Raw genomic sequence first — 24306 nt, forward strand, 5'->3', positions numbered from 1 at the left:
CAGGCCCGGGAAAATTTTCAGGAAACCAGCCATCCATTCTCTCTCTTTTTTTTTTTTTTTTGTGGTACGTGGGCCTCTCACTGTTGTGGCCTCTACCGTTGCGGAGCACAGGCTCCGGACACGCAGGCTCAGCGGCCATGGCTCACGGGCCCAGCCACTCCGCGGCATGTGGGATCTTCCCGGACCGGGGCACGAACCCGCGTCCCCTGCATCGGCAGGCGGACTCTCAACATCTGTGCCACCAGGGAAGCCCCATCCTCATGTTCTACTACAGATCTTCTGCTGCCATCTTGTAAAGCAATTTCAAGGTTAACTCTTTACTGACTATAAACGGCTCCAACAGAGTACAGACAAGAGCTGATAAGGACAAAAGTGGATCTGAGCATCATCTCCAGGTGGCTTCTGTCTGTTGAGGAGAAAGATGAAAACAGCAGAGTGGAATGATGCTTATTATACCCATGAAATGGTCTACTTTAAAGATTCAGACATCACAGCTTGGGAACTGGGGAGAGGTCACTGAGAAACCCCAAAGGACCATACAACTGAGCTTGTTTTTAATCAAGACTGTAGCCATGATGCAAAGTGGCAACAGAAGGCCATGAGTCCTTCTTAACCACATGCCTCATGGGTGGCTGTCAGCCTCAGAAACCATAACCTCAGAGCACGAGGCATTCACATAGCAGTCGTGTGCTCAGTGAACTGAACGAAGAATCGTCACAAAGTCAATGTTAGGAAACTCAGGTAGATGTGCAAGTTTCTTAGACTAAAAGTAGATGATGAGAAGACAAGGCTTACTTTAGGAACTGCTTATTACACGCCAGGCACTTTTCTAAGTGCTGAATTTGTATTAATTCATTTACTCCTCCCAGTAATCCTAGGAGGTGGGAACTATTGACATACTCTTTTTATAGACAGGGACAGTGGAGCACTGAGAGGTTAAGTAGCTTCCTCAAGGTCATACAACTAAGAGAAGGTGGGGCTGGGACTGGAACCCAGGAAGTCTGGTCCCCAGGGGACCTGGGGACACTGGCTGCCTGTTCACCAGTCACCATGTTCCTTTCTCACAATTCACCCACATAGGTTGTAAGAATGAGTTTCTAAACAAAAATGATCCCAGAAACAAATGGATATTTAAATGAACAAGAACTGAAAAGAAGGCAAGTCCATTTCAAAGGAAGAAAATATTGACGTGAGGGTTTTCAAACTTTTTGGCCGCCATCATCTTACCTTGAACCCAGTTAATATAACAGAGATAAGAGGAGCTGCTCTGGGTGAAGCAAGGGACGGGCACACAAGCCACCAGCTCTGACTGCCCTGTGACCTCTACTTTGACCCCAGGCTGCTTAAAGGACTCGGGGACCCACACCCTACCTCAACAGCTGGTTAAAAAGAAAACACTGGAACTGATTCACCTGTCCTTGTTATCTGACTTGGTATCAATGTTAGAGTTTTTGAAAAATTTTTCAACAGTTTGCAACATTTTCATTAGAAGCTCTCCGGTTTCATCATTAAAGCTTCTTATAATGAACTGTTTTGGTTTGGGGTTTGCCTCTCTACCCATTTGATATAGTACTGACGACCTTACTAAGCACAGGAGAAGAGCTGAGAGGGAGGATGAGGCTGAAAAGAAGAGGGAAAAAGCGAAGTTAAGGCATCTGTGGGGGCGGAGCATGTTGAGAAAGCCTTTGCGTGTATAGATTCTGAATGAAGCATGTTGCTCTGACTTTGGAAATGAATGGCTGAGAGAGTGGTTCTTTTGTTTATTTGCTTTCTTTACTTTTCCCCTTCCGGTTCCTCAAAAGGAATTCAGGATATTTATTCTTCCTCGGTTATGTTTTTTCCTAAACATTATCTAAACAGTCCACATTCTCTTGTTTGAGTAGTCACCATACCTGCTGAGCTTTTTTTTGCACCTGGAGATCAGGTCACCTAAACTAGAAATTTCCAATATATTTCTTTCTGAGGATGCCTGAACTATACGTCAGAGACTTCCTTTGCTGTTTAAATAAATCCACACAACAGCTACCAATATTTCTTTCAAGATGTAGATTTCTCCTAGCCATTTCAGCTTATATATTTTACTACATTAGTATAAGCAGGACCCAATTTCTTCTCCATGTTACTCTCAGAGATGTACTGTTACTTCTACCTTCTAGGAATATTGTGGAGGACGGGGGGTGATTAACACAAGAATAATGTCAATTCAGGCAATTCTAGAATTGAACTGGATTCCTTCACTTACTAGTAGTACCTCTTTGGGCAAGTTACTCAGACTCTTGCTGCGTCCAGTTCCTTGTTTGTAAATTGGGGATTAAATAATACCTATTCTGAGCTCTACTGAACCTTAGCAAAATAGATACATTCACCCATATACAGACCTTTCTAGCATATAGAAAAAAAGACAAAGAATCACCCAACTCATATGAGGCTTGTATAACTGGGTTTAAAAATCCACAAAGGTAGCAAAAGAAAGGAAAATTGTAGGTCATTCTTACTTACGAAGATCAGATGAACAATCCCAAAGAAAATAGTTTCAAATCAAAACCAGTGGTGTAAAAAAAAAAAAAAAATCAATCCTAGGAATATAAGGATGTTTTTGAACCACTAGAAAAATGTTATGGTTAAACACAGTGAATTGAATGCATTCAGTTAACTCCTTTTTTTCCTGAAACCCCAGCGAAACGACAGTAAAGAAATAAACAAGATATACATATGCCCACAAGGACGAGAGGAAAGGGAGAAGACCTCAGTGGGCAAGAGATGTCAGTGTTGTTTTTTAGGTGATAAAACTGATTAAGGAAGGGCATTGACTCAGCAAAATAGAGAAACTGAAAATCTAAATGTCTATGGAGGCTGATTTCAAAGAGTAGAGAGGAGTCATCAGGCCACAGGATTCCTGAAAGGCTTACTAGTTTGTCACCAGGTTCTTAGAAGGTAGAGTGAGGAATGGTCTGGATGCAGCAAGGCAATGGGAAGCATATGAATGGAGAAGTTGGACCTCTAATTGCCCTTCTCCATCCCAGACATATTTTCCAGAGTCATTAAACCAGGGAGCTCCAGACTCCAGTGTACTAGGGAGGATTGAGGGGTGATTGTTTCCAGGGAGGGAGGGAAGGAAGAAAGAAAGGGAGGGCGGGAGGGAGGAAAGGGAAGAAATCAGTCACAGCTATCATCTACTGAGTGCTTACCATATGCCATGCTCTGTTCTAAATGTTCTGTGTGTATTAATTCATTTGAGCTTCTTAACAGCCCACCAGATAGGAGAATAAATGTGCAAAAGTAGCCAAGACAACTTTTTAGAAGAACAAAAAATTGGGACTTGCTCTACCAGACACTAAAACATACTAAAAAGCTATAATAATTTAACAGTATGGTTTTGATGCTGAAATAGACATTTTTGGTTAATGAAACAGAAGTATATAGAAATTGATCCTTGCATATTAGAATGAAGGATATGATAAAAATGACATTTCAAACCAGTAGGGAAAAAAATAAACAATTCAATAAATGGTATTAGGACAATTGACCATATACACACTTGGAAGATATAAATTCCAGATGAATGAAGGGCAAATCTAATATTAAAAATATGTTATAAGCTTGGACTAAGTGAGGCCTTCTGAAATAAGACTTGCTTGAAAACACACTAAATGTGTGACTTAGAGCGTTGTATTCAGCTTTCTGATGTGTTTTTGTTTCTGAATAGAGATGCTAATAGTAGAATTATTGTGAAATTTACTCAGATCTAGCAGAGTATAAGTCTCATTTTTTTACATCAAACTTTGTGGTTTAGCTGTTCCATCCAATTCTGCATACCTCAGTCCTCTGGAGACACTGAAATTTTACTTTTCTTGCTGCTATTACCATGTGTGAGTGTAATACACAGAAATTCTCCCTATATTAACTCCTCTTATCTCAGCACCTCTAGAAGTGACAAGAAAATTTTCTCCTTTGACATTTTTGACAAGTTCTCAACCTGCTGACATGACTGCGTGTGAATATATGATTACATACGCCTGTACAAAAACAGGAAAGATCAGCGAATTCTGGTTAGCCTTTGATTTTCTCCTTTTAAGATCAGTTCCCATAAGAAGAAAATTATTGGTTTTATCTAACTTATGGGCCACTTCAACCATTGTCTCCACTCCTTTGCAGTAAGGAATGAATGCTTTCAAAGTGGAAGTAAGAACGTTTTAAGGTCTTTTTTTTTTTTTTCTCTTGAGCAGTAAGGTAAAAAAATAAAAGGCTGCTTCATTGGTAAAACTGTTATATTGGTTGGTTGGCTTTTTTTTGTTTCCCTTTCCGGATGACCAGTGCTATGACAAAGTAACTCTAGGTCTAGACTCTCAGTTGCAAGTGACAGAATCCAATTCAAAACAACCCAAGGGAAAATTTCTTTAAGGGAATGAATTGGCTTAAGTAGCTGGAAAGTTCAAGGTTGGTTATAGCTTCGGGCATAGCTGATTTATACAGGTAAGGCCTGGCTCCACCTGATCCAAATGGAATGAACTCTCCCGGGAAAGAAGCAGGACCTTCTTGCCAGAATAAGGGAGAAAAGCAGTGAACTAGCCAAAGCAACAGCTGTCCGCAGCAGTAACCGGAGATGTTTCCTGGTTCAGCACAGTGTACGTCTGGTCCCTCTATTGGTGTCTTCTCACTTAGGTTATTGTTTGGATGAAGGGACTGCAACATCGCAGCAGTCTTGCTTGGTCATGAAACCAGTTGGCTGTAGGGTATCTGCTTCGGTTCCTTTACTGCCTCTTTGCAAGGAGGCCAGAAAACAAGCTGCCTGCTCTCTGTTTCCCATTCTGCCCCCATGTTATTCTGTTGTGATATTTATACTAAGGAACGATCCATATTTTGTTCATTGTGTGTGTGTGTGTGAGTGTGTGTGTGTGAGGTTTAATTGGGACAGGATAATGTCCTGTATATAAATATTGTGAAAAGGAATGCTCATAACCCCTAATAGGATTTGAGTGAAAAGTCTTTTTTTTTTAATTGTAGTATAGTTGATTTACAATGTTGTGTTAGTTTCTGGTGTACAGCAGTGATTCAGATATATATATTCTTTTTCAGATTCTTTTCCATTATATGTTATTACAAGGTACTGTGATAACGTCTTCTGAATGGGGTTCTGGGTCTTATATTCCTGGAACTGCAGTAAGTTCCTAAGGCTTCATCATCCACGTCTGAAGGTCTGACTGTAATAGTTCTTGAGCCTTGGCCTGTTAGAACTGCCCTCAACACCCGATGAGGGATTAGACCAGCGCTGGTAGGGAGTAGAGGGGGTCTCTAACCTCTCTGGGAGCCAGTCTAATTGTTCCCCACTGCAGGGCTGTAACTGAGGCCCGTTGGCACAGCTGACAAATGCTAGGCCCCTCCTGGGGCTCCCGTAGCCACCCCCTCACCCCAGGGAAGTCCAGGAGCATGACCGTCTCCTCCAGTTCCATCTGTCTCAGAATAGCTTCAGGCACCTTCCATGGTTTTTCTGTCCCAAAATTAGGTTTGCTTGTCCTCTCTCTACTCCTTCCACGCCCTCTCCGCACAGCCTCGCCCGCCAGCCATTAGAGTGCTTTGTCTCAAGCACAGCGGCAGGAGAGTGGCTCTTGGTAACCATAGGCAACCATGAATCTGTACCAGCTATTTGTGCTATATTTGTGAGGCGCAGTCTCGCCGCTGGCCGGGTAGGCAGGGAAACGTGCTTTAAAGGTTTTCTCGTACAGTAAAATGTTGTCTCCCCTTTTTCTTTTAGAATGACCAGTCCATGGGCGAGATGCAGATAATCGGAGGTGATGATCTCTCAACACTGGCTGGAAAGGTTCGTTCATGTAACTATGCTCTGTGTACACCGAGTCATTGAGGTTGCGGGGAAATCAGTGACCTTCATTTCAGGTCAGCACTGTAGTCCATTTTAGGCACTCTCCCAGGTTTGCTAATTCATGCAAATGGATGTGTGAATCCTTTTAATGATTTCTTCTTTTATAAAACACTCCTTCTATCATGCTTCCAAGACCTGATGCGAACCGAATCTTTCGTCTCCAAGCTTCCTTGCATTTTGTTTCAGACAACCTCACATTACAAAACCCCTTAGCATTCCTTCTTCTCTTTCCCTTTCTTTTCCTACTCACCCTTTCAGGTACCTTCTGAAAGGGAAGACTTTTCCTTTATTTGCCCGCTTTTCTCCTCTCATCTGTGCCTCAGCACCTAAGCACTTCAGTAAGACATTAAAACAGGTTTGTGGAAATGTTTAAAATTTAGGCAGGGAATAAAAAAAGGATATCTGGATATTTTTTTCATTTTTCAGCACTTTGCCTTTCTTCCCCCCATTAAAAAGAACGTAGCCCAGGAGATTATGAGGCAGACACCTCCGATGTTAATTTGGAGTTCCAAACCTGCCAGTGCTTAATGATAAAGTGAAAAACTGTTTGGATTCTGACATAAATCCACGCATTTGGGAAGGAAGAGTTGTTTCATCAAGCAGATGGTCTTTGTGCAAATGTGATCTGAAATGCAAGTTTTGTCGTGAACGAAAGCGACACAGAATTTGGTTTTGTTCACTTCTGCTGACGTATCTTGTATTCATTATCCCTGAGCAACTTCACTTTCTAAGTAAAACGGATCAGTCTATTATACAAGCTTAATCTCTCATATTTGCGGTTGTTATTGTTTTGCAATGCCCACATGGGGAAAGAAAGAGCAGCCACATTGAATTTTAAAGAAAGGTATAAAGACACTAGGAACACTGCAGAGCCACAAGGACAAACTACAGAACCGCTTACTTCCCTCTCCTCGGAAGATAGCATAGCATCTGAGTGTTAAACTGCTATCTAGTAGGAAATCGTGCCCCGCAGAAATTGGAATTAACTTGTTGGTGTTAATGTATGTGTCACATGGCCACCATTTAATGTTACTACATCAGTGCATAAAATATTATTTGATATTTGAGTATTTTATCCTAGAAAGATAAAATACTCAAAGCAATTTCCAGAAATTCATAACTTCTAACAACCCTGGAGTGGTCTTTAAATGATAAGTCATTTTAGTACTTTGTTGTATGACACTGCCTTGTAAGTTTATTACACAAGAGAATTATCGTACCTTGTGCGTTTACCATGGAAGATGTCAATGTGGCAACTCTAAGAATCCCACAGGAATGCCAAGAAAAACTATGCACAGAAAAAGTGTAGTCTTTCTCTCCTGCCTTCTAAAATCATCTTCTATTTTGTTTTGAAGTGATTTTCCCTCTTAAGTGAGCACTGGATATTCCCTTCCTTTAAGACATAGGATAAAGGTTATCATTTTTTTAAAAGAGAGAGAGAGGAGATTGAGGAAAGGGTCGTTTCTTACTGGGGGTGGAGTGAGCAGAGGAGGTAACAAGGCTGTGCCTCAGTTTCCTCACCTACAGTTACTGCAAAGACCACCCTCATCATGAGAAAGTAGAGATCATGGAAGTTGAGGTAGGAAAAATGGAAACCAGCCAGCAGTAAGTCCGAACAGGAGTGGGCTTCAGTTTTTTGCTAGCATGACAATTGATTCGTCCAGGTTACCACGTGCTGTTATGTGGTGTCTTTCCACTCTCCGTGTGTGCACAGACGCATTTCTATATACATTCAGAGGTGTGCCGAGTAGAACACCTTGGGCTTCTTGGGTAAATGTTTTCAAGATGAATCACCATTGATAACCAGGTTCTCAGCTGTCTCGACATGCAGCTCAGGGTCCCTAGGCTCATGTCAGAAGGGAATGTTTAATGAACCAACGTAGACCACACTCTGTGCTTTCAAATATATCTTGAATCTGCCTATGTCTCTCCATCTCCATGGTAACCATCCAAATGTAGACCTTGCTACTCAAAGTGTGGTCTAGGGCAGGCATCAGATAAACTTTCCAGGTAAGGGCCAAATAGTAAATATTTTTCGGTTTTGTGGCCCATATAGTATTCTGTTCATCGACTTCACTCTGCCATCATAGCATGAAAGCAGAAAGCTGCCATAGATGAAGTGGAAACCAATGGACATGGCTGTGTTTCAATAAAACTTTATTTACAAAAACAGGCGGCAGGCCAGATTTGGCCAATGGGTCATAGTTTGCTGACCCTTGGTCTAGAAACCAGCAAGGTCAGCGCCACCTGGAGGCTTATTAGAAATGTAGTCTCTCAGATCCCACCCCAGATCTACTGAATTAAATCTTCATTTTAACAAGATCCCGGACATGATTCCTATCCACATTAAAGTTTGAGAAGACTAGTCTCTAGGGCGAGACGAGCTCTGTCCCTCTTTTGAGCTGCTGTGAAAACCTAACCAGTCTCCCTGAACTTACCTTCACTTAACTATGCCACCCTGCAAACCATTCTCCAAGAAGCAGTCAAAGGGATCTTCTTAAAATACAAATTGGATCACATCACTTGCCTACTGAAAACCTTTCAGCAGCCTGTCAATTAGGGTTGTCAGACTTAGTAAAAAAAACAAAAAAAAACAAAAAACAAAGCAAAAAACAGGATGCCAAGTTAAATTTGAATTTCAAATAAGCAATGAATAAATTTTCAGCATAAGTATGTCCCATGCAATATTTGGAACACACGTAAACTAAAAAGTTGTTCTTTATCTGAAATTCAGATGTATCTGGATGTTCTGTATTTTACCTGGCAACCCAGTGCTCTGAGATTACAGTCCGACCTCCTTATCACAGCCTCAAAGACCCGCGTGATCTGGCCCTGTCTCCCTCCCAGCATCACGGTACAGCGTTCACCTCCACCTCGCAGTGCAGTAAGCACGCTGGCTAAGCTCCTTCCTGCCAAGCCCTCGGACAAGCCGTGGCCTCCACCTGGAATCCACATTCCTCCTATCCGTCAGATTTCAGCCTAAAGGCTCCCGTGTAAGGGAGGCCTTCCCCGACTCTCGGTCTGAAATGAGCACAAGCTCTTCCCCTCTAGCCGTCCCCCCGCCCCACATTCTCCATTAAGTCTCTATACCCACCCTGTTTCCACTGAAGCCTTTTCCATAATTTCCGGTGTTTATTTGGGGCTTATTTATTTTACTTGCCTATTTCCCCCACCAGGATGTCAGTGTGATGGCGGCAGGGACCATTCTATCCCAGCATTGTGCATGGTACCTAGTCTGCAACAGGTCGGAATAAGTATTTGGTGATCGAGTGAGTGCAGGCTCCTCTTTCTCTTAGATAGAAATCAGAAAGACGTCTTCAGTTAAGTTTGGGAACGGGCGGACATGGCAGAAGGAAAGGGTAAATAGAAGCCCACCTGGTCACACGGAAGGACGATGAACCAGCTGGTTTGGTTGGGAACTGGATGAGTGATGTCGAGTGAGGGGACATTCTCTCTGTAGAAGCAGAAGGGCTTCAGTGTTCCACGGGAGTCCAGGCTAGACGGAGTTGGTGAGCGCTACACCTGAGAGTGGAGGATGAAAAGAATTTCACTTAACCTTTGGAATTTCCTTTTCCTTAAAAGGATAAAGGCATTCATATGGCCTGCTCTGCTCATCCTTTCTTCAGCCTTTCAGAAAAGGCTATCCATTAAGAGTTTGAGAGAACTTTAAAAATAAATTTCAGGGATTTCCCTGGTGGTCCAATGGTTAAGACTCCGTGCTTCCCATGCAGGGGGTGCGGGTTGGATCCCTGGTCGGGGAACTAAGATCCCGCAGGCCGGGCAGAGTGGCTGAAAAAAGAAAAAAAGAAAAAAAAAATTCAGAGGCCCTTCAGAGTGTTTCCATCATGCAGAATGTACACCAGCTGGGAAAAAAACTTAAAAGGAAAAGGCACCCAACAGTGAGTGGGTCCTTTTATTAATGGTGGTAGAAGAAAGTCTGAAACTGCAATAAGTATCTGTCTGGGATGGAAGATGCTTTGGGTGAATATCTGCGTTGCAAGTGTTGTTACAAGCCATCAGCTAACTTATCCCTTCTCGTAGAGTAATCACAATTTCTCAATCAACAAATTTACTTATCATTTGTATCATAAGTATAACAAAGTTATACTTATCATTATATTATTACTCTGCCATGAACTTATTCAGGCCTTCTTTTTTTAAATGCTCAGTACCCGAGCATTAAAGAGAAGAACTTTAGGGGTTCTTTCCACACAAGACTGTTTCCTTGAGCTTAAAGAAATCCAAAGAAGGAATGATTCCTTAGGACTGTGATCATCTTAGAGAGAAGAGGGTGAGGTTTTACTTGGGACCAGAACGTCTGGGAATAGCACCGAAGAGGGAGAGAGATTAGCATGTGGAAAGGGGGAGGAAGGGGAGGGAATAGCGGAGCCAGAGGACAGGAGTGGCCCAGTGTGACTGAAGGAAATTAGTCAAAAATAGGAAAACGATAATTTGAAAAACTGAAAATGTCGACTGAATTTGGTTTATAGAATATGTTGAATAACTAGTGTAACTTGCTCGGAAAAGCAAAGAGCCGCAAAAATTGCTGAGCCGTGGTGACATCATGAAGCTGTGTTTTGGGGAAAATGCACCTGACGGGAGGGTGGACTTAACTGAAAGAAGGGAGAGGCTCCGGGTAGAGAAACCAGTTAGGAAACCACTTGATTGTTCACTTGATTGATTGACTGATTGGAGCACTTGAACTACAGGAACGAAGTAGGGGGTGAAACAGAGGGAACAGCCCTCTCCAAAGGCGCAGGAAGGAGCTCAGTGATTCCTGAAAGAGGGAGGGTTAGAAAGGATTTTTTAAAATCAAATTTGTTTATAGAAGGACTTTTAAAAACATGGAAAAATCACCTGTATAATTTTCCATGCATTGTAAACCCCGTAACTGTACTATGTAACTTCTTAAGTCCTCTATAGATGTGCAAGTTAAAATGTTTAGGAAAGGGAGGGCTTCCCTGGTGGCTCAGTGGTTGAGAGTCCGCCTGCCGATGCAGGGGACACAGGTTCGTGCCCCGGTCCGGGAAGATCCCACATGCCGCGGAGCAGCTGGGCCCGCGAGCCATGGCTGCTGAGCCTGCGCGTCCGGAGCCTGTGCTCCGCAATGGGAGAGGCCACAACAGTGAGAGGCCCGCGTACCGCAAAAAAAAAAAAAAGTTTAGGAAAGGGAGATTCTAGACAGCCCCTGTGCTCCTTTCTGTTTCTTGACTTCTTTTATTACCTCTTCTTCCTTCCTTCCTCCCTCCCTCCCTCCCTTCCTTCCTCCCTCCGTCCCTTCCTTCCTCCCTCCCTCCCTTTCTCTCTCCTTCCTTCCTTCCTTCCTTCCTTCTTTCCTCCCTCCCTCCTTCCCTCCCTCCCTTCCTCCCTCCCTCCCTCCTTCCCTCCTCCCTCCCTCCCTCCCTTCCTTCCTTTCTCCCTCCCTCCCTCCCTCCCTCCCTTCCTCCTTTCTTTTTTTTAAAGCAAAAGGAAGAAAACTCCCAAGAAAGGCTGGCTGCGTCATGGTTCTAAGTAGGTCACGGCAGTTGAATACAGGGAGCCCTCAATGATTCAGTTCAGCGGCCCCTTCAGCTCACAGCATTAAAAGCATTTCACTTGGTGTGTTTAAGCTGTCTGCACAATGCGCTCTCTGGCTGATTTTTTTCAAAGTTGATTTAATCCTGGCACTTCATAAAATGTGTGTATCCATCAAAGCAAGACGATTTTATTCATGTTCAAGAGAAATCTCTGAAAGGGTGGAATAAAACCAAACGCATGGAAACAGGCGCAAATCCAGCAATGGAAAAACACAGATGTGTAGGTTAAGTGCAAGATTTCAGGAGACGCGCCACCCCACCCCGAATAAGTTTCTAACCAAATGCCAGAGTGAAGCATCGGAACCTGCCAGCGTTTCCTCCTTGGCTGCCTTAACTGTTTAAATCATTCCTTTTAAATTGCCTCTGACTAGGCTGAGAACAATAACGGAAATGCCCACCAACTGATGATTCTGGCAATTCTGTGAATTATCACATAAAGTGAAACGCTGGACTGCGTGCCTTTCTCCATGGGGTTTATATTCACACTCCTGCGCACACTCAGCATCCGCGCTCAGCTCACCATCATTCCTGCCATCATCCCTCTGCTGGGTGTGACCACAGCCGCAAAAATACATTGCTGCGGATTAGACCGTGGGGTGCTGATCATTTTGCATTTTGAAAGACTGAGAGGAATAACCTATTTAAGAAAACCATTTAGATTTGCATAACTCTTTCCTTCTTTCTTTTCTTCTTCTCTTTCTTCCTTCCTTTCTTTTTCTTTAGGAAACCCGACGGGTTAGCTTCGATCAGGATCATGCGATAGCAAAGAAAGGACACACTCTGGAGAGTCCCCATAGGATTTTTGCCTGCGGTTCCCAAGCTACAGATTTTACTGGCTTTCTGGGAGGAAGTGAGCTCGGTGTGATGAGATGACTAAGATGGGGGCTGGTGAACATCTCAGATTCAGTGATTGGAGTTAGCAGATTGGAAGTGTTTAAGGGAGGCACAGTATGTTCTGGAAAATTCCCAAGGTTGCCCAGTCAAGAAAATAGGGATTTTAGAAGATTTCTTAAAGGAAAATTAAAAGCAATAGACATTAATAATAGCTCAGTTAAGGAGGGATTATACATCTTTAAGGAGAAAAATGGAGGGGATGTGTCAAAAGTATAATGAACTAGAGGAAGAAAGAAAGTCGGAATTGTTGATTTGTTCCACGGGCAGTTTTCTGAGCCCCGACTACACACCAGTCTCCATGTTATATGCTGATCATATAAAGATGAGTTAGTCGTTGTCTCTTAGCTTGTGGAGCTAATCTTGGTCCATTAAAGTATAAAGAGATTAGTTCTCTTGGACAATACTGAAAATGCTTCCAAAGTTGGGGTAGTCACTTTCTCTCTACTCAAGGAGGGTTTTGCAAGGCAGAGCCAATCTTCCAAAGGTACTAAAAGCATTGCTGTATTTGGAGGTGAGCTTTTCACACAACAGGCAGGCCACTAAAAATCCAGGAGTCAATCCATATACCACTAATGAAAGAGTTTGAAAACACTGTTGATGTTCTCTAAAGGAAAATAAATATATATGCAATGACTGCTCTGTAGAACTCACTAAAGAACTCCAGTTTTCTGCATAGTTCCCTTTCAAGAGCAGGTGGTTTTTCTATACTCGTATTCCCATGCCCATCATTTAGGAGCCTGCTAAATAATTTTACTTTTTTAGTACTCTGCAGAACTCAGAAAGTCCTTTGTATTGTTACAGACTATTCTAAATTAAAAGAGATTAAAGATCCAGTGCACGGTCTTAGATTAGACAAACCGACTACAACAAAAGCCATCTGAAGGACAACTGGGAAAATTTAAATATGTACTAGGTTTATATGATATTAAGAAATTATTGTTGAGGGGCTTCCCTGGTGGTGCAGTGGTTAAGAATCCGCCTGCCAGTGCAGGGGACACGGGTTCGAGCCCTAGTCCGGGAAGATCCCACATGCCGCGGAGCAACTAAGCCCATTCGCCACAACTACTGAGCATGCGCTCTAGAGCCCACGAGCCACAACTACTGAGTCCACGTGCCACAACTACTGAAGCCCGTGCGCCTAGAGCACGTGCTCCGCAACAAGAGAAGCCACCGCAATGAGAGGCCCGCGCACGGCAATGAAGAGTAGCCCCTGCTCGCCGCAACTAGAGAAAGCCCGCGCGCAGCAACGAAGACCCAATGCAGCCAAAAATAAATAATTTTGAAATAATAATAATAAATAATTGATTTTTAAAAAAGAAATTATTGTCGAATAAAGAAGTGTGGTATACATATACAGTGGAATGTTACTAAGCCATTAAAAAAAAAAACGAAGGAAATCCTGCCATTTTCAACAACGTGGATGAACCTTGAAGACGTTACGCTAAGTGAAATAGGTTGGACAGAGAAAAACAAATACTGTGTCATCTTACCTATATGTGGAATCTAAAACAAAATAAAACAAAACAAAAGCCAAACTCACAGGAAGAAAGGTCAGATCTGTGGTTACCAGAGGCAGGGTGTGGGCCCGGGGAAGCCGGTCAAAAAGCACGAACTTCCAGCTGTAAGTCAGATAAGTCTAGATATGTAGCATACAGCATGGTAGCTCTAGTTAACACTACTGAGCGATATATGTAAAAGTTATTAAAAGAGTAAACCCTAAGACTCCTCATCACAAAGAAAAGATGGTTTTGCTTCTTTTGCTTTTTGTTTGTATCGTATCTACGTGAGAGGACGGCTGCTGACTAAATTTATTGCAGTAATCATTTCACAGTATATCTAAGTCAAACCACCGTGCTGTACACCTTAAACTAACATAGTGGAGTATGTCAATTATATCTCGATCAAATGGAAAAAATGAAAAAAGAAATAAATTACTGCCATTTTTGTTAGAGGTGCTAATACTTAGGCTATGCGAAATGTGCAATGTCATGATAACTTTAATATAAAATACATAAGCATTTTTAAATACTGTTAACAGTTAGAAACGCATCAACATCTAGAAAATCTTCAGACTTTTCTATTTGATTTTCATCATGTGTATGCATTACCTTGATTTTTTAATTGTATTTAATTAATTTTGACACTATATCTCTGGATTTGTGCCTATACACATCCCACTTCCTAGCCACCACTATATCTTGTAGTTGAAACTAATCACTTCAAGGATGACTCTTGTTTTGCAAGGCTCTGAGCTTTCAAAAAAACAGATTTAATTACGTGCAGTGCACTTTATTTAATTAGGCAAGAATGCAGACTAACAGTTTAAACAGCGTTTTCATTATAAGATTGAAACAAAAAGAGATTGTGAACTAGGACATTAAATTAACCAAGTATTCTCCCAGTATTCTGGTTGGTTAATAGGCATGGTTGGTAAGCCTCAATCAAACTAAAAATGCACACCCTAACTAGTTGTGATGGGTTGATGGTTAAGAATACAGCAAATGTGTTCAGGATACCAAGGGGACTTCTCTGTCAGTGTGCTCTACGGGGGATACCGTGGGCATGACCTATTTTAGAAACGACAAAATAATCTTATATTTTAATGATAAAATTAAGATTCTTTAATGGATTTAATGAATAAAAAGACTGTACCTGTACAGACACCAATATTGCAGCACTCAGTAATTCCAGAAAGACTGTTAAAATGAATCTGGAAGCCTAGATTACCTCCAAACATTTGGGTTAGATGGACGGCGGAGGACCAGCTAAGCTGATTGTGAAATTCTAACTCTCAGCAAACTGTGTGTTTATCTTATGAGCCAGATTTGCCTCATATTCTAAATAGTTGTGTTTTTTGTTTTGCCTTGTTTTTTATTTCAGAATGTCCTCATTGTCGAGGTAAGCTGACTTTTCTTTATCCATACTTGGAAGCTGAAAGAATCCAATGGTGAGTTTCGAAATATAGAACCTGTTATCAAACTGGCCAAGGATTTATTGAATTCCCACTGTTTAGGGCTCTTCAAATTTACAGAATAGGAGTCAACTGGAATCACTGGCTTGAAATAACTGAGAATGGAAGCTTTGCAATAATAGTTGCATGGTACTTTATCCAGTTTTATATCTAATGCTACCCATGTCTAAATTGGTTCTTATACCTATTTGTGAATCAGATATTTTCACAGAAGAGAAAGCTAGCCCACAGAACCAAAAATTTTTAATAGTAAAACCAAGGTTAGAATTCTCTTCACCCTTAATTCAGTGTTCTTGCTAATGTCCTCTAATGACTTGGAATAATTCTCCCTTTGGCATCCAAATCATAAATAGAATTAATCTAAAAATTTGCTATCCAGGGGAACTCTATAATTTAATTTAATTTGTTTTTCTGTTTAAAAAATAAAAAGAAGAAAGAAAGAACGGGTCCTGGAGCCCAGCAGGCCTGTCTTATCAGCTGGCAAAAATTCAGGGAAGCTGTTTTCAAGCTTTGGTTACAATTGCCTGAGTGTGCCACATGTATCTGCAGTTCTGCCTCAGACATAACCCATGAAGGAGACCCTCTAGCCAAATGCATTGCCCAACCCTGGCTAAATTCAGACCCGTTGTTTTGATAATCAGCTCCTGACAGCTGATTTCTGTCCCACGGACAATCCATTTCGGCTGCCCATTCTACTCTAATTATGCAGCAGCTCATCAGCGGGGATGAGCCTCAGCTCACGGCAGCCTCGCACCCTCAGAACTCACAGGCTGTCACCAGCTGCTGTCCAGACACATCTCACTTCCCAGCCATAGAATCTCCTATTAAGTGAGGAGAGCAAGGGGGGAGGCATTTATCCATTCGGCGTATTCAGATGTACATCCCAAGTCCATGAAAATTCATGCATCCTGTGTTGTGTTACATAACCTCAGGGCCAAATTTAGTCCTTGAATGCGCGCGCACGAATCCAAATGCACTCAATAAAGAGCCCCACGTGCTTTCCAGAGGCTGAACTTAGCCTTTCAACACAGCTCAAGGATTCTAGGAGGAAATAGTCACCAATATATCCCCCCCAAACCCAGCTTCCAGAAAGAAGCACCTGTCTAAAAAATATAACCGGCTCTGCCTCCTACTTTTACTCTAATTTGATGGCAGTCCTAATTATGATGCATTATTAATAAGGACTAGAATCATCTGTCTGGATGAAATGCCTTTTAATGCAGCCCAAAGGCATTTGGTTGAATTTGTCTGTCCTCTTTGCAAAGGATGTTGTCGGAACCGGGAGGACCATGAAGGCATTGCTCGGTAGCATAGAGAAATACAAGCCCAACAGGATTAAGGTAGCCAGGTGAGTGCCACGTTCACATCATCGCTGTTTCTGTCTTTCCAGGCCAGCACGAGAGGGATGCTAACACAGGAAGCTGTTTCCAATGAGTGCAGTCAATTCCAAACCACTGACCCTTTGCCCTGGAGTGTTGTGGTTTGACCATACTGAACAAACAGCCCATTTGACCGCTAGCCTGAGAGAGAGGAAAGGGAAGAGGACATGCTTTGCTGTGTGTCTGAGCCCCTCTTTCCGATGCCTCTGTTAGTTGTTTCCAGGAGCAGCTGGCAGAGCCCCAGTGCCTGCGCCCCTCTCCCTTCCTTTTATCCAGAATCTCACTGATGAGGTGCCGCAGGAGGGAATTTGAGGGCTGTGCTAATGCCCCATGTGCCCGAGGGAAAAAAGTGCACGTTTCAAATATATATTTTAATGATGTTCAATTCTATTTGCAATTCACAAACATTTCATCTGGATCACTAAAGCTTTTTTTTTTTTTTTCTTTTAATGGTAGTTTGTTGGTGAAGAGAACACCTAGAAGTGATGGCTTTAGACCTGACTGTAAGTGTTTTTTGGGTTTTTGTTGGCTGGTGGTGGTGTTTTGTATTTCAGAATCTTTGGTTTCCTCGTTGGCATTCTTGTGAAACGGAAGCTATAAAGATTTGATGGTCCCATAAATGGTCTGTGGTCTCCCCAGCAATAGAACCCTCTACAACCGGAGGTTTTCATTTTCTAATTTGCATCTTACGCAGGAACTGTGTTGTGTACACAGTTTTTATTTTTAGGTTTTCCATAGTACCTTCACTCCTAAGAACTCAGCTAAATTGGTTTCAGGGGGTAGAGGGAGGCATGACCCCCTCCTGGGCTGACTTGGATGCACAGGATTCCTGCCTTGGCCTCTGTCCCCACCAGTTGGACACAGAGAGGCACTGGGAAGGTTGAGAGGTGTTCTACTGTCTCCAGGAGCTGTGAGCGGACAACGCACAGCGCTGACCTTCAGCAAGCCTGAATTTTAGCGCAGAAGGGGAAATAGGAGACACCGCTCCACCACCTGCAAACACAAGTATAATAACACAGAGACTTAACAGAGCAAATATCTCTAGATACCATCTTCACACTTGAGTTCAGACACATGTTCTGAAGGACTTTGCTCATCTAAGGCACTTTCCTCCCTCCTCCCCAGGATACGAATAGTTCTGATGCCAGAGAGGATAAACAAGCTGCTTGATTATTTATTATTCTAACACTAGAGGAGATATTTTTTTCACTTGCATAGGCAGACTTCAGCTTGAGTTTTATGACTTACATTTGCACTCAAGCCTCTGGGATAATTTGGCTGCAGTTCTCATCAGCAAGCTGAACAAACATAAGCACGAGAAGCACACTATGGATGGGTGATGTGCCAGTGACACTGAACCAGCGATTCTTTATTCTAAAAACAAGTTTCATTCCTAGGCGGGGTGTATTAAATCTAGACAATGTCAGTTCTGGCCAGATAGACCCAATAGCATGTCCCTGTCCAGACACTGGCTTGAGGAATGTAATCTGGATATAGTTAAGGTCCAACAAGGTTAATAAACAGAAATCTTCTAAGGAAATAACGTAAGATACTGTATAGAGAAGATTTCAACTGAAGTTGAAAGACGTGCACTTCGGACATATCCAACTAGTTACAAATGTCTTGTGTCAGTCACAGCAACAGCACTAATAAAATAACAGCAGCTAACAGTAGTAAGAGATTTATTTTTTTAATTTTTAAAATTTTTAAAAAATTGAAGTATAGTTGATTTACAATGTCTTAGTTTCAGGTGTACAGCACAGTGATTCAGTTATACATATATATGTGTGTGTGTGTGTATATATATATATATTCTTTTTTTGATTCTTTTTCCTTATACGGGTTATTATGAAGTATTGAGTATAGTTCCCTGTGCTATACAGTAGGTCCTTGTTGGGTCTCTCTTTTATATATAGTAGTGTGTATCTGTTAATCCCAACCTCCTAATTCATCTCTCCCCTCCCCTTTCCCTTTTGGTAACCATAAGTTTGTTTTCTATGTCTGTGAGTTTGAGTTACCATATGATCCTGCAATCCCGCTCTCGGGCATACATCCAGAGAAAACTATAATTTGAAAATATTTTGAAATAATTTCAAAATATTTGAAATATTCCAATAATTTGAAAATGTACATGCAGCACTATTTACAATAGCCAAGACATGGAAGCAACCTAAATGTCCATCGACAGATGAATGGATAAAGAAGATGTGGTACATACATACAATGGAATATTACTCAGCCATAAAAAAGAATGAAACCATGCCATTTGCAGCAACATGATGGACCTAGAGATCATCATACTGAGTGAAGTAAGCCAGACAAAGACAAATATCATATGACATCGCTTATATGTGGAATCTAAAAAAAAAAAAGATGCAAATGAATTTATTTACAAAACAGAAAGATTCTCACAGACATAGTAAGAGATTATGATGTGTCTGACTCTGTTCTAAAGGCTACACAGAGATTAACACATTTAATCCTTGCAACATTCCTCTAAAGTAAGTGCTATTGCTGTGCCCATTTTACAGATGAGGAAATTGAACACAACCAGGTTAAAGAGTTTGCCAAGGTCACAAAGCTGTAAGTGTAGAGTCAGTATTGAACCCAGGCAGTCTGGTTGCAATCATGGCTTTTACTCTTGCCCTGCAAATATAAGGGTAGGAACTGCAGCCATTTACCAGCTAGAGGTAGGTCACTCTGATTCCTGGCTGTTCTCCTGTCCTACTGATCCAGTGTTCTTCTTTTCTTTTTTTTTTTTAATTAATTTTTATTTATTTATTTTTGGCTGCGTTGGGTCTTCGTTGCTGCACATGGGGTTTCTCTAGTTGCAGTGAGCGGGGGCTAGTCTTCATTGCAGTGTGCGGGCTTCTCACTGTGGTGGCTTCTCTTGTTGTGGAGCATGGGCTCTAGGGGCACGGGCTTCAGTAGTTGTGGCTTGTGGGCTCTAGAGCACAGGCTCAGTAGTTGTGGTGCATGGGCTTAGTTGCTCTGTGGCATGTGGGATCTTCCCGGACCAGGGCTCGAACCCGTGTCCCCTGCATTGGCAGGCAGATTCTTAACGACTGCGCCACCAGGGAAGTCCCTGATCCAAAGTTCTTTTTTTTTCTTTATGGCTGCGTTGGGTCTTCATTGCTGTGCCGGCTTTCTCTAGTTGCGGTGAGCGGGGTCTACTCTTCATTGCTGTGTGCAGGCTTCTCATCACGGTGGCTTCTCTTGTTGTGGAGCACAGGCTCTAGGCACGCGGGCTTCAGTAGTTGCAGCATGTGGGCTCGGTAGTTGTGGCTCGTGGGCTCTAGAGCGCAGGCTCAGTAGTTGTGGCACATGGGCTTAGTTGCTCCGCGGCGCGTGGGATCTTCCTGGACCAGGGCTTGAACCCATGTCCCCTGCATTGGCAGGCGGATTCTTAACCACTGAGCCACCAGGGAAGCCGCAACGTTCTTTTACTCAGAAGATTTGGCCTTCTGAATTGACTTTTCCCAGTCTGAGTTGCCACGCCTGTTTTAAGGATTGCATTGCACGCTGTAAAGTCATCATCATCCTTACAACCAGGGGTTCCTGGGATTTGCTAATATGCTTTTAGCTAGCTCAGAATCTCTGTGCTCTCTTTCTTCCCAGATTTCTGAGGCTTTGTACTTTTTGGTCCTTTCTCGTAATTGACTTTTTCCTTTATGCTCAATGGCACCTTTTATATCCTCTGACATCTTTTCTTCTGCTCTGCTTCTTCTCTTTGATTATTTTTTCTCAAGAAACCTACAGTTTGGAGGGATCAGATAGGCTTCCTAACAGTGACACATAATGGAATCCTTAGAAAAATAAGTCCCTCACCTCTAGCACTTTCTGTGAGCAAGAACCAGTTGGTTTCTCCATGTGGAAGCATCCTTGGTCAGAAGGACCAGAATGATGGTGAATGGTCAATGATGGAGATACATTTCTCTGGGCTGTAAGTCCACTGGCTATGCCAAAGTACTGTTTCATAGAAGTAAGCAAGTACATCTCTCGTTTGCAATACCGTAATAAACATAAGATTCCCCAATACTGGAAAGAATTTGAAAAATCATTGGGCTATAGTTTCAAGACCTAAAGAAGAAGAGCTACTGTATGTTCCTTAAGAATTCTTTTCAATAAAAATCATCTTTCTTTCAATATATTCATCCTTTGTTTAACCTAAGTATCTCCTACTGCATTTAAATCCATTTACTCCCATCCTGCCCTCAGTGGAGACAGAAAGCTAATTACTATCATGTGCATTATGGACTCAAAGACTAGCATTAGAGTAACCCTTAGCATTGTCTTCCTCAGGCTGAACAGTCCCTTTTCCTCTCATCTTGTCTCCCGGATTTTGCTTTCCAGCCCTTTATCCAGCCGAGGCCACTGAGTGCCGTGGGAGGATGGCTTCCTATTGCAACAGCCTGTGCCCCTATTCATGTATTACAGCATTGGAATACCTTCCAATACCTTTGAACTGCACTTCATGCTTTGACATGATATCATTGGATGCTGCTTGCTTTGGAACAGCAGGGCTGCATGCCTGACGCAGGCACACTTCTTGATATCCACGGGGCTGCCTGAGCCCTTGCTCAGCTCTGTCTACCGGAAGTGCAGTCATTTTTCACTGTCTGTTTGCTGGTCGTCCTGTCTCCCTGAGTAGAGTCACTCTGGTCCAGGTCCTACTGGGCTCATCCTATGCATTGTCTGTCACTTTTCTCACTTCTGCCTAATGGAAGGTCGTCATAGGTTAAGTGCCAACAGTAGCATATGGTGGCTTTATACTTATGTTATTTAAATTGTGTTCCTTTTATTTTTTCCTCCCTCTCTCTGCTCAGATGCTGGATTTGAGATCCCAGACTTATTTGTGGTGGGTTATGCCTTAGATTACAATGAATACTTCAGAGATCTGAACGTAAGTCTTGCATGCAAATCCCTAGCCCCCTTCTCACAAGAACTTAACAATGACATCAATTTAACAAATTTTTGAGATAGCCGTAATGATGGCTGCCATTTAATGAGTGTCTTCTGTGTCAGGAATATTCTGGGCACTTGGCATTCGTAATCCCAGTGAATTTCCACCACTGCCCAGCAAGGTAGGTATTAGGTTGTTGGAAGCAATTATGATTGTCTCTATTTTGTATGAAGGAAAGAAGGAAGTTAAAAGCAGAAAGATAGCTTGTTACTGATTTTTCTCCATCGTCATCGACTGTGTCTCCTCTCAACCATACTAACAGGCAGTATTCAATAAACTGTTTAGTGTCAGTGCTTGAAATCTAGAAGTTTCCAATTACAGCAGCATGTAGCTCATAACTATTCCCCCTTTGGGAGAAATCATTTTAACTTGTAGACATGGACCCCCAAGGGTATGACCCTATCGTTGCTGAATGATCTGGAGGTAAACATCTTACCCAAAATGGACCAGTCTGTGTCTCTCTCCTAGGATTTAGAAACCTAAACCAAACGCCACAGAGACCAAGGGATTTTGGACTTAAGCCATGGGCTGAGGTCTGGAGCTACCCCAGTTCCTGCCTTCCAGTTGCTTCATTGCTCTGCTCTTCCTCTACCTTTGCGAGCTATCCCAGTACCCTACTGATAACACCCCTCCTTTTGCTTACGTTCACCCAACACCATTTCTGTTGCTTGCCATCAAAATATTTCTGACACATTTCTTGCTACCCAAAAAGGGTCAAAGGATAGTCAAGATGCAAACATATTATAAACCTATCACAGTACAGTACTATATAGCCGATTGTGTTAGTTGGGTACCTAGGCTAACTTTGTTGGACTTATGGACAAATTGGACTTACGAACGCACTCGGAATGGAACTCGTTCATATGTAGGGGACTTATAATATTTTGTTAAGAGGCTGATGCATTTAAATCCTTTATTGTTTCAGCACATATGTGTGATCAATGAACACGGCAAAGAAAAGTATCGAGTCTAAAGAAGTAATTTTCACCATCGAATCTACAGATAACATCCTACTGACGACTACACTCAGGAAGCCAGCATGTAAAGTTTGTCTCCCAGGCATGTTCACTCAGCAGGATTTAAAAGGAAAAAAAAAATTTCAATGAGCGAGCTTTCTTTTCTGAGATTATAACATAACATGAAGAGTCCCAAAGGTTCTCAAGGAAAAGAAAGCAATTCTTTTATTCGACTTGTTCCAAATTAAACACTCTGCCTTGCGACTCAAACTGCCTTCACACCCCTGAGATACACCTTCTTTTGTTCTGATAAAGTCGTTATGCTTGATTACTATACCGCCACCTAGTTACTCAAATATTTTTCACTTAACTTTTTTTTTTTTTTTAATACTTTACTTTGGTAATATTTTGCAATCTTAAAACCTGGAAGCCTTTTTATTGAGCCTCTGAGCCCATGTACTGGAACTGCAAGTAGATTCCCATCCTAATAAAGGAGGGAAAGGACAATTTAATATAAATTTCTGTTTGCGCACTTCTGACAGGCCATTATTATCTGCTTTGACAAAGTCTTTCTGAACAGCAGCGTACAATGAATCTTAATGATGTTATGAAATGGGCTTCGCCCAGGGCTCTTGATTGGAGCTTCCGGTATGTGATAACGGTATGTCATGTATGCTTGGATGTACTCAACTGTGTTTAATACTCTGAATTTTAATTAGAAAAAATACAATGGCAGCAAGGCCCTCGTTTCTAAGCGGCATCCTTTTATTCATGCAGGACATGAGAAACAGCAAATCGGGGGTGGAGGGAGAAGTGTTTTCAGTGCTCAAAACTGAGCAAGTATAAATTTTTCATGTATTTCCATCAGAGGGCAAGACACTATTATGTATTATCCTAAAGAAGAATACAGAGGTTGAATTATGTTTTAAGTGGCCTTATGAGACTGATCACGTGACCCAGCGCGCTATAGAAAACTAGGATACTTCAAGTTTTTTCTGAAAAATATTTTTTTTCCATTTCCACTGTTTTATGAGAGGTTTTCTAATTTATGGGGATTTTAATAGAAAATAAACTTGAGTGCCAATAGAGCTGTTTTTTCTCACTTCCTAAAAGGAGCAAATGCAATATAAATAACTAAGCAGCCTTTGTTTGGTTCTGAACCGTATGTGGTGTATTGTTATCAGGTTCCAGCTTCCTTTAAACTAATAAAGAATAAGAAAACTTGTTATGTCTCATAACTGCTTACTGTTTTTCTTCCGCCTTCATATTTTTTATATACTTTCAGCCATTATACTGTGTGTGAGCCAGTAGCTTAAATATACGACTGCATACATCTTCCCTGTGGCTTTAGTTTTGTTAATCTGCAAAAAATCCAGTATATGCACCAGTATAAGCAAACAATTAAGCCAGGCTTGATCTGCTGCTTTTTTTTTTTTTTTTTTCTCCTTAAGCTTGTTTGTAAAAACAAGGAATTTTAGTTGTAAAAGAAGATTTTCCTGCATATCTTTGTTCCAGTCAGAGAAGAAAATAAACCACACCCAGCTATCCCAAGGGGCAAACCAGCAAAGGGAATTCCTTCTGGCTTTGTTCCACAGACAAATCTGTATCCAAGTTATAGGTTGATAATTTGGTCTAACTGGCCAGTTTCTTGAACTATCAAAAGTAATCTTCTAAGTATAATTTTCCACT

The 24306-nt window shown here is 41.9% G+C and overlaps 1 protein-coding gene across 11 annotated transcripts in view; it reads left to right on the plus strand.

The window, feature by feature from the left end:
* Positions 1 to 23855, plus strand: part of PRTFDC1 (phosphoribosyl transferase domain containing 1) — a 104366-nt gene extending 80511 nt beyond the window's left edge. For 9 of the 11 annotated variants that reach the window (XM_060292762.2, XM_030837201.3, XM_060292777.2 and 6 more), the window contains 7 exons: positions 5753 to 5818; positions 15229 to 15246; positions 16585 to 16667; positions 17155 to 17201; positions 21525 to 21601; positions 21724 to 21782; positions 22587 to 23855. In XM_060292762.2, the coding sequence (XP_060148745.1) occupies positions 5753 to 5818; positions 15229 to 15246; positions 16585 to 16667; positions 17155 to 17201; positions 21525 to 21601; positions 21724 to 21782; positions 22587 to 22599 (363 nt within the window). In that variant the 3' untranslated portion in view covers positions 22600 to 23855. The remainder of the gene's footprint in view (positions 1 to 5752; positions 5819 to 15228; positions 15247 to 16584; positions 16668 to 17154; positions 17202 to 21524; positions 21602 to 21723; positions 21783 to 22586) is intronic. The other 2 variants (XM_030837197.3, XM_060292785.2) reach the window with 2 other exon arrangements.
* The last annotated feature ends 451 nt before the right edge of the window (positions 23856 to 24306 follow it).

This window comes from Globicephala melas, chromosome 2 (genome assembly GCF_963455315.2).
Source record: "Globicephala melas chromosome 2, mGloMel1.2, whole genome shotgun sequence".
Taxonomy (NCBI): Eukaryota; Metazoa; Chordata; class Mammalia; order Artiodactyla; family Delphinidae; genus Globicephala; species Globicephala melas.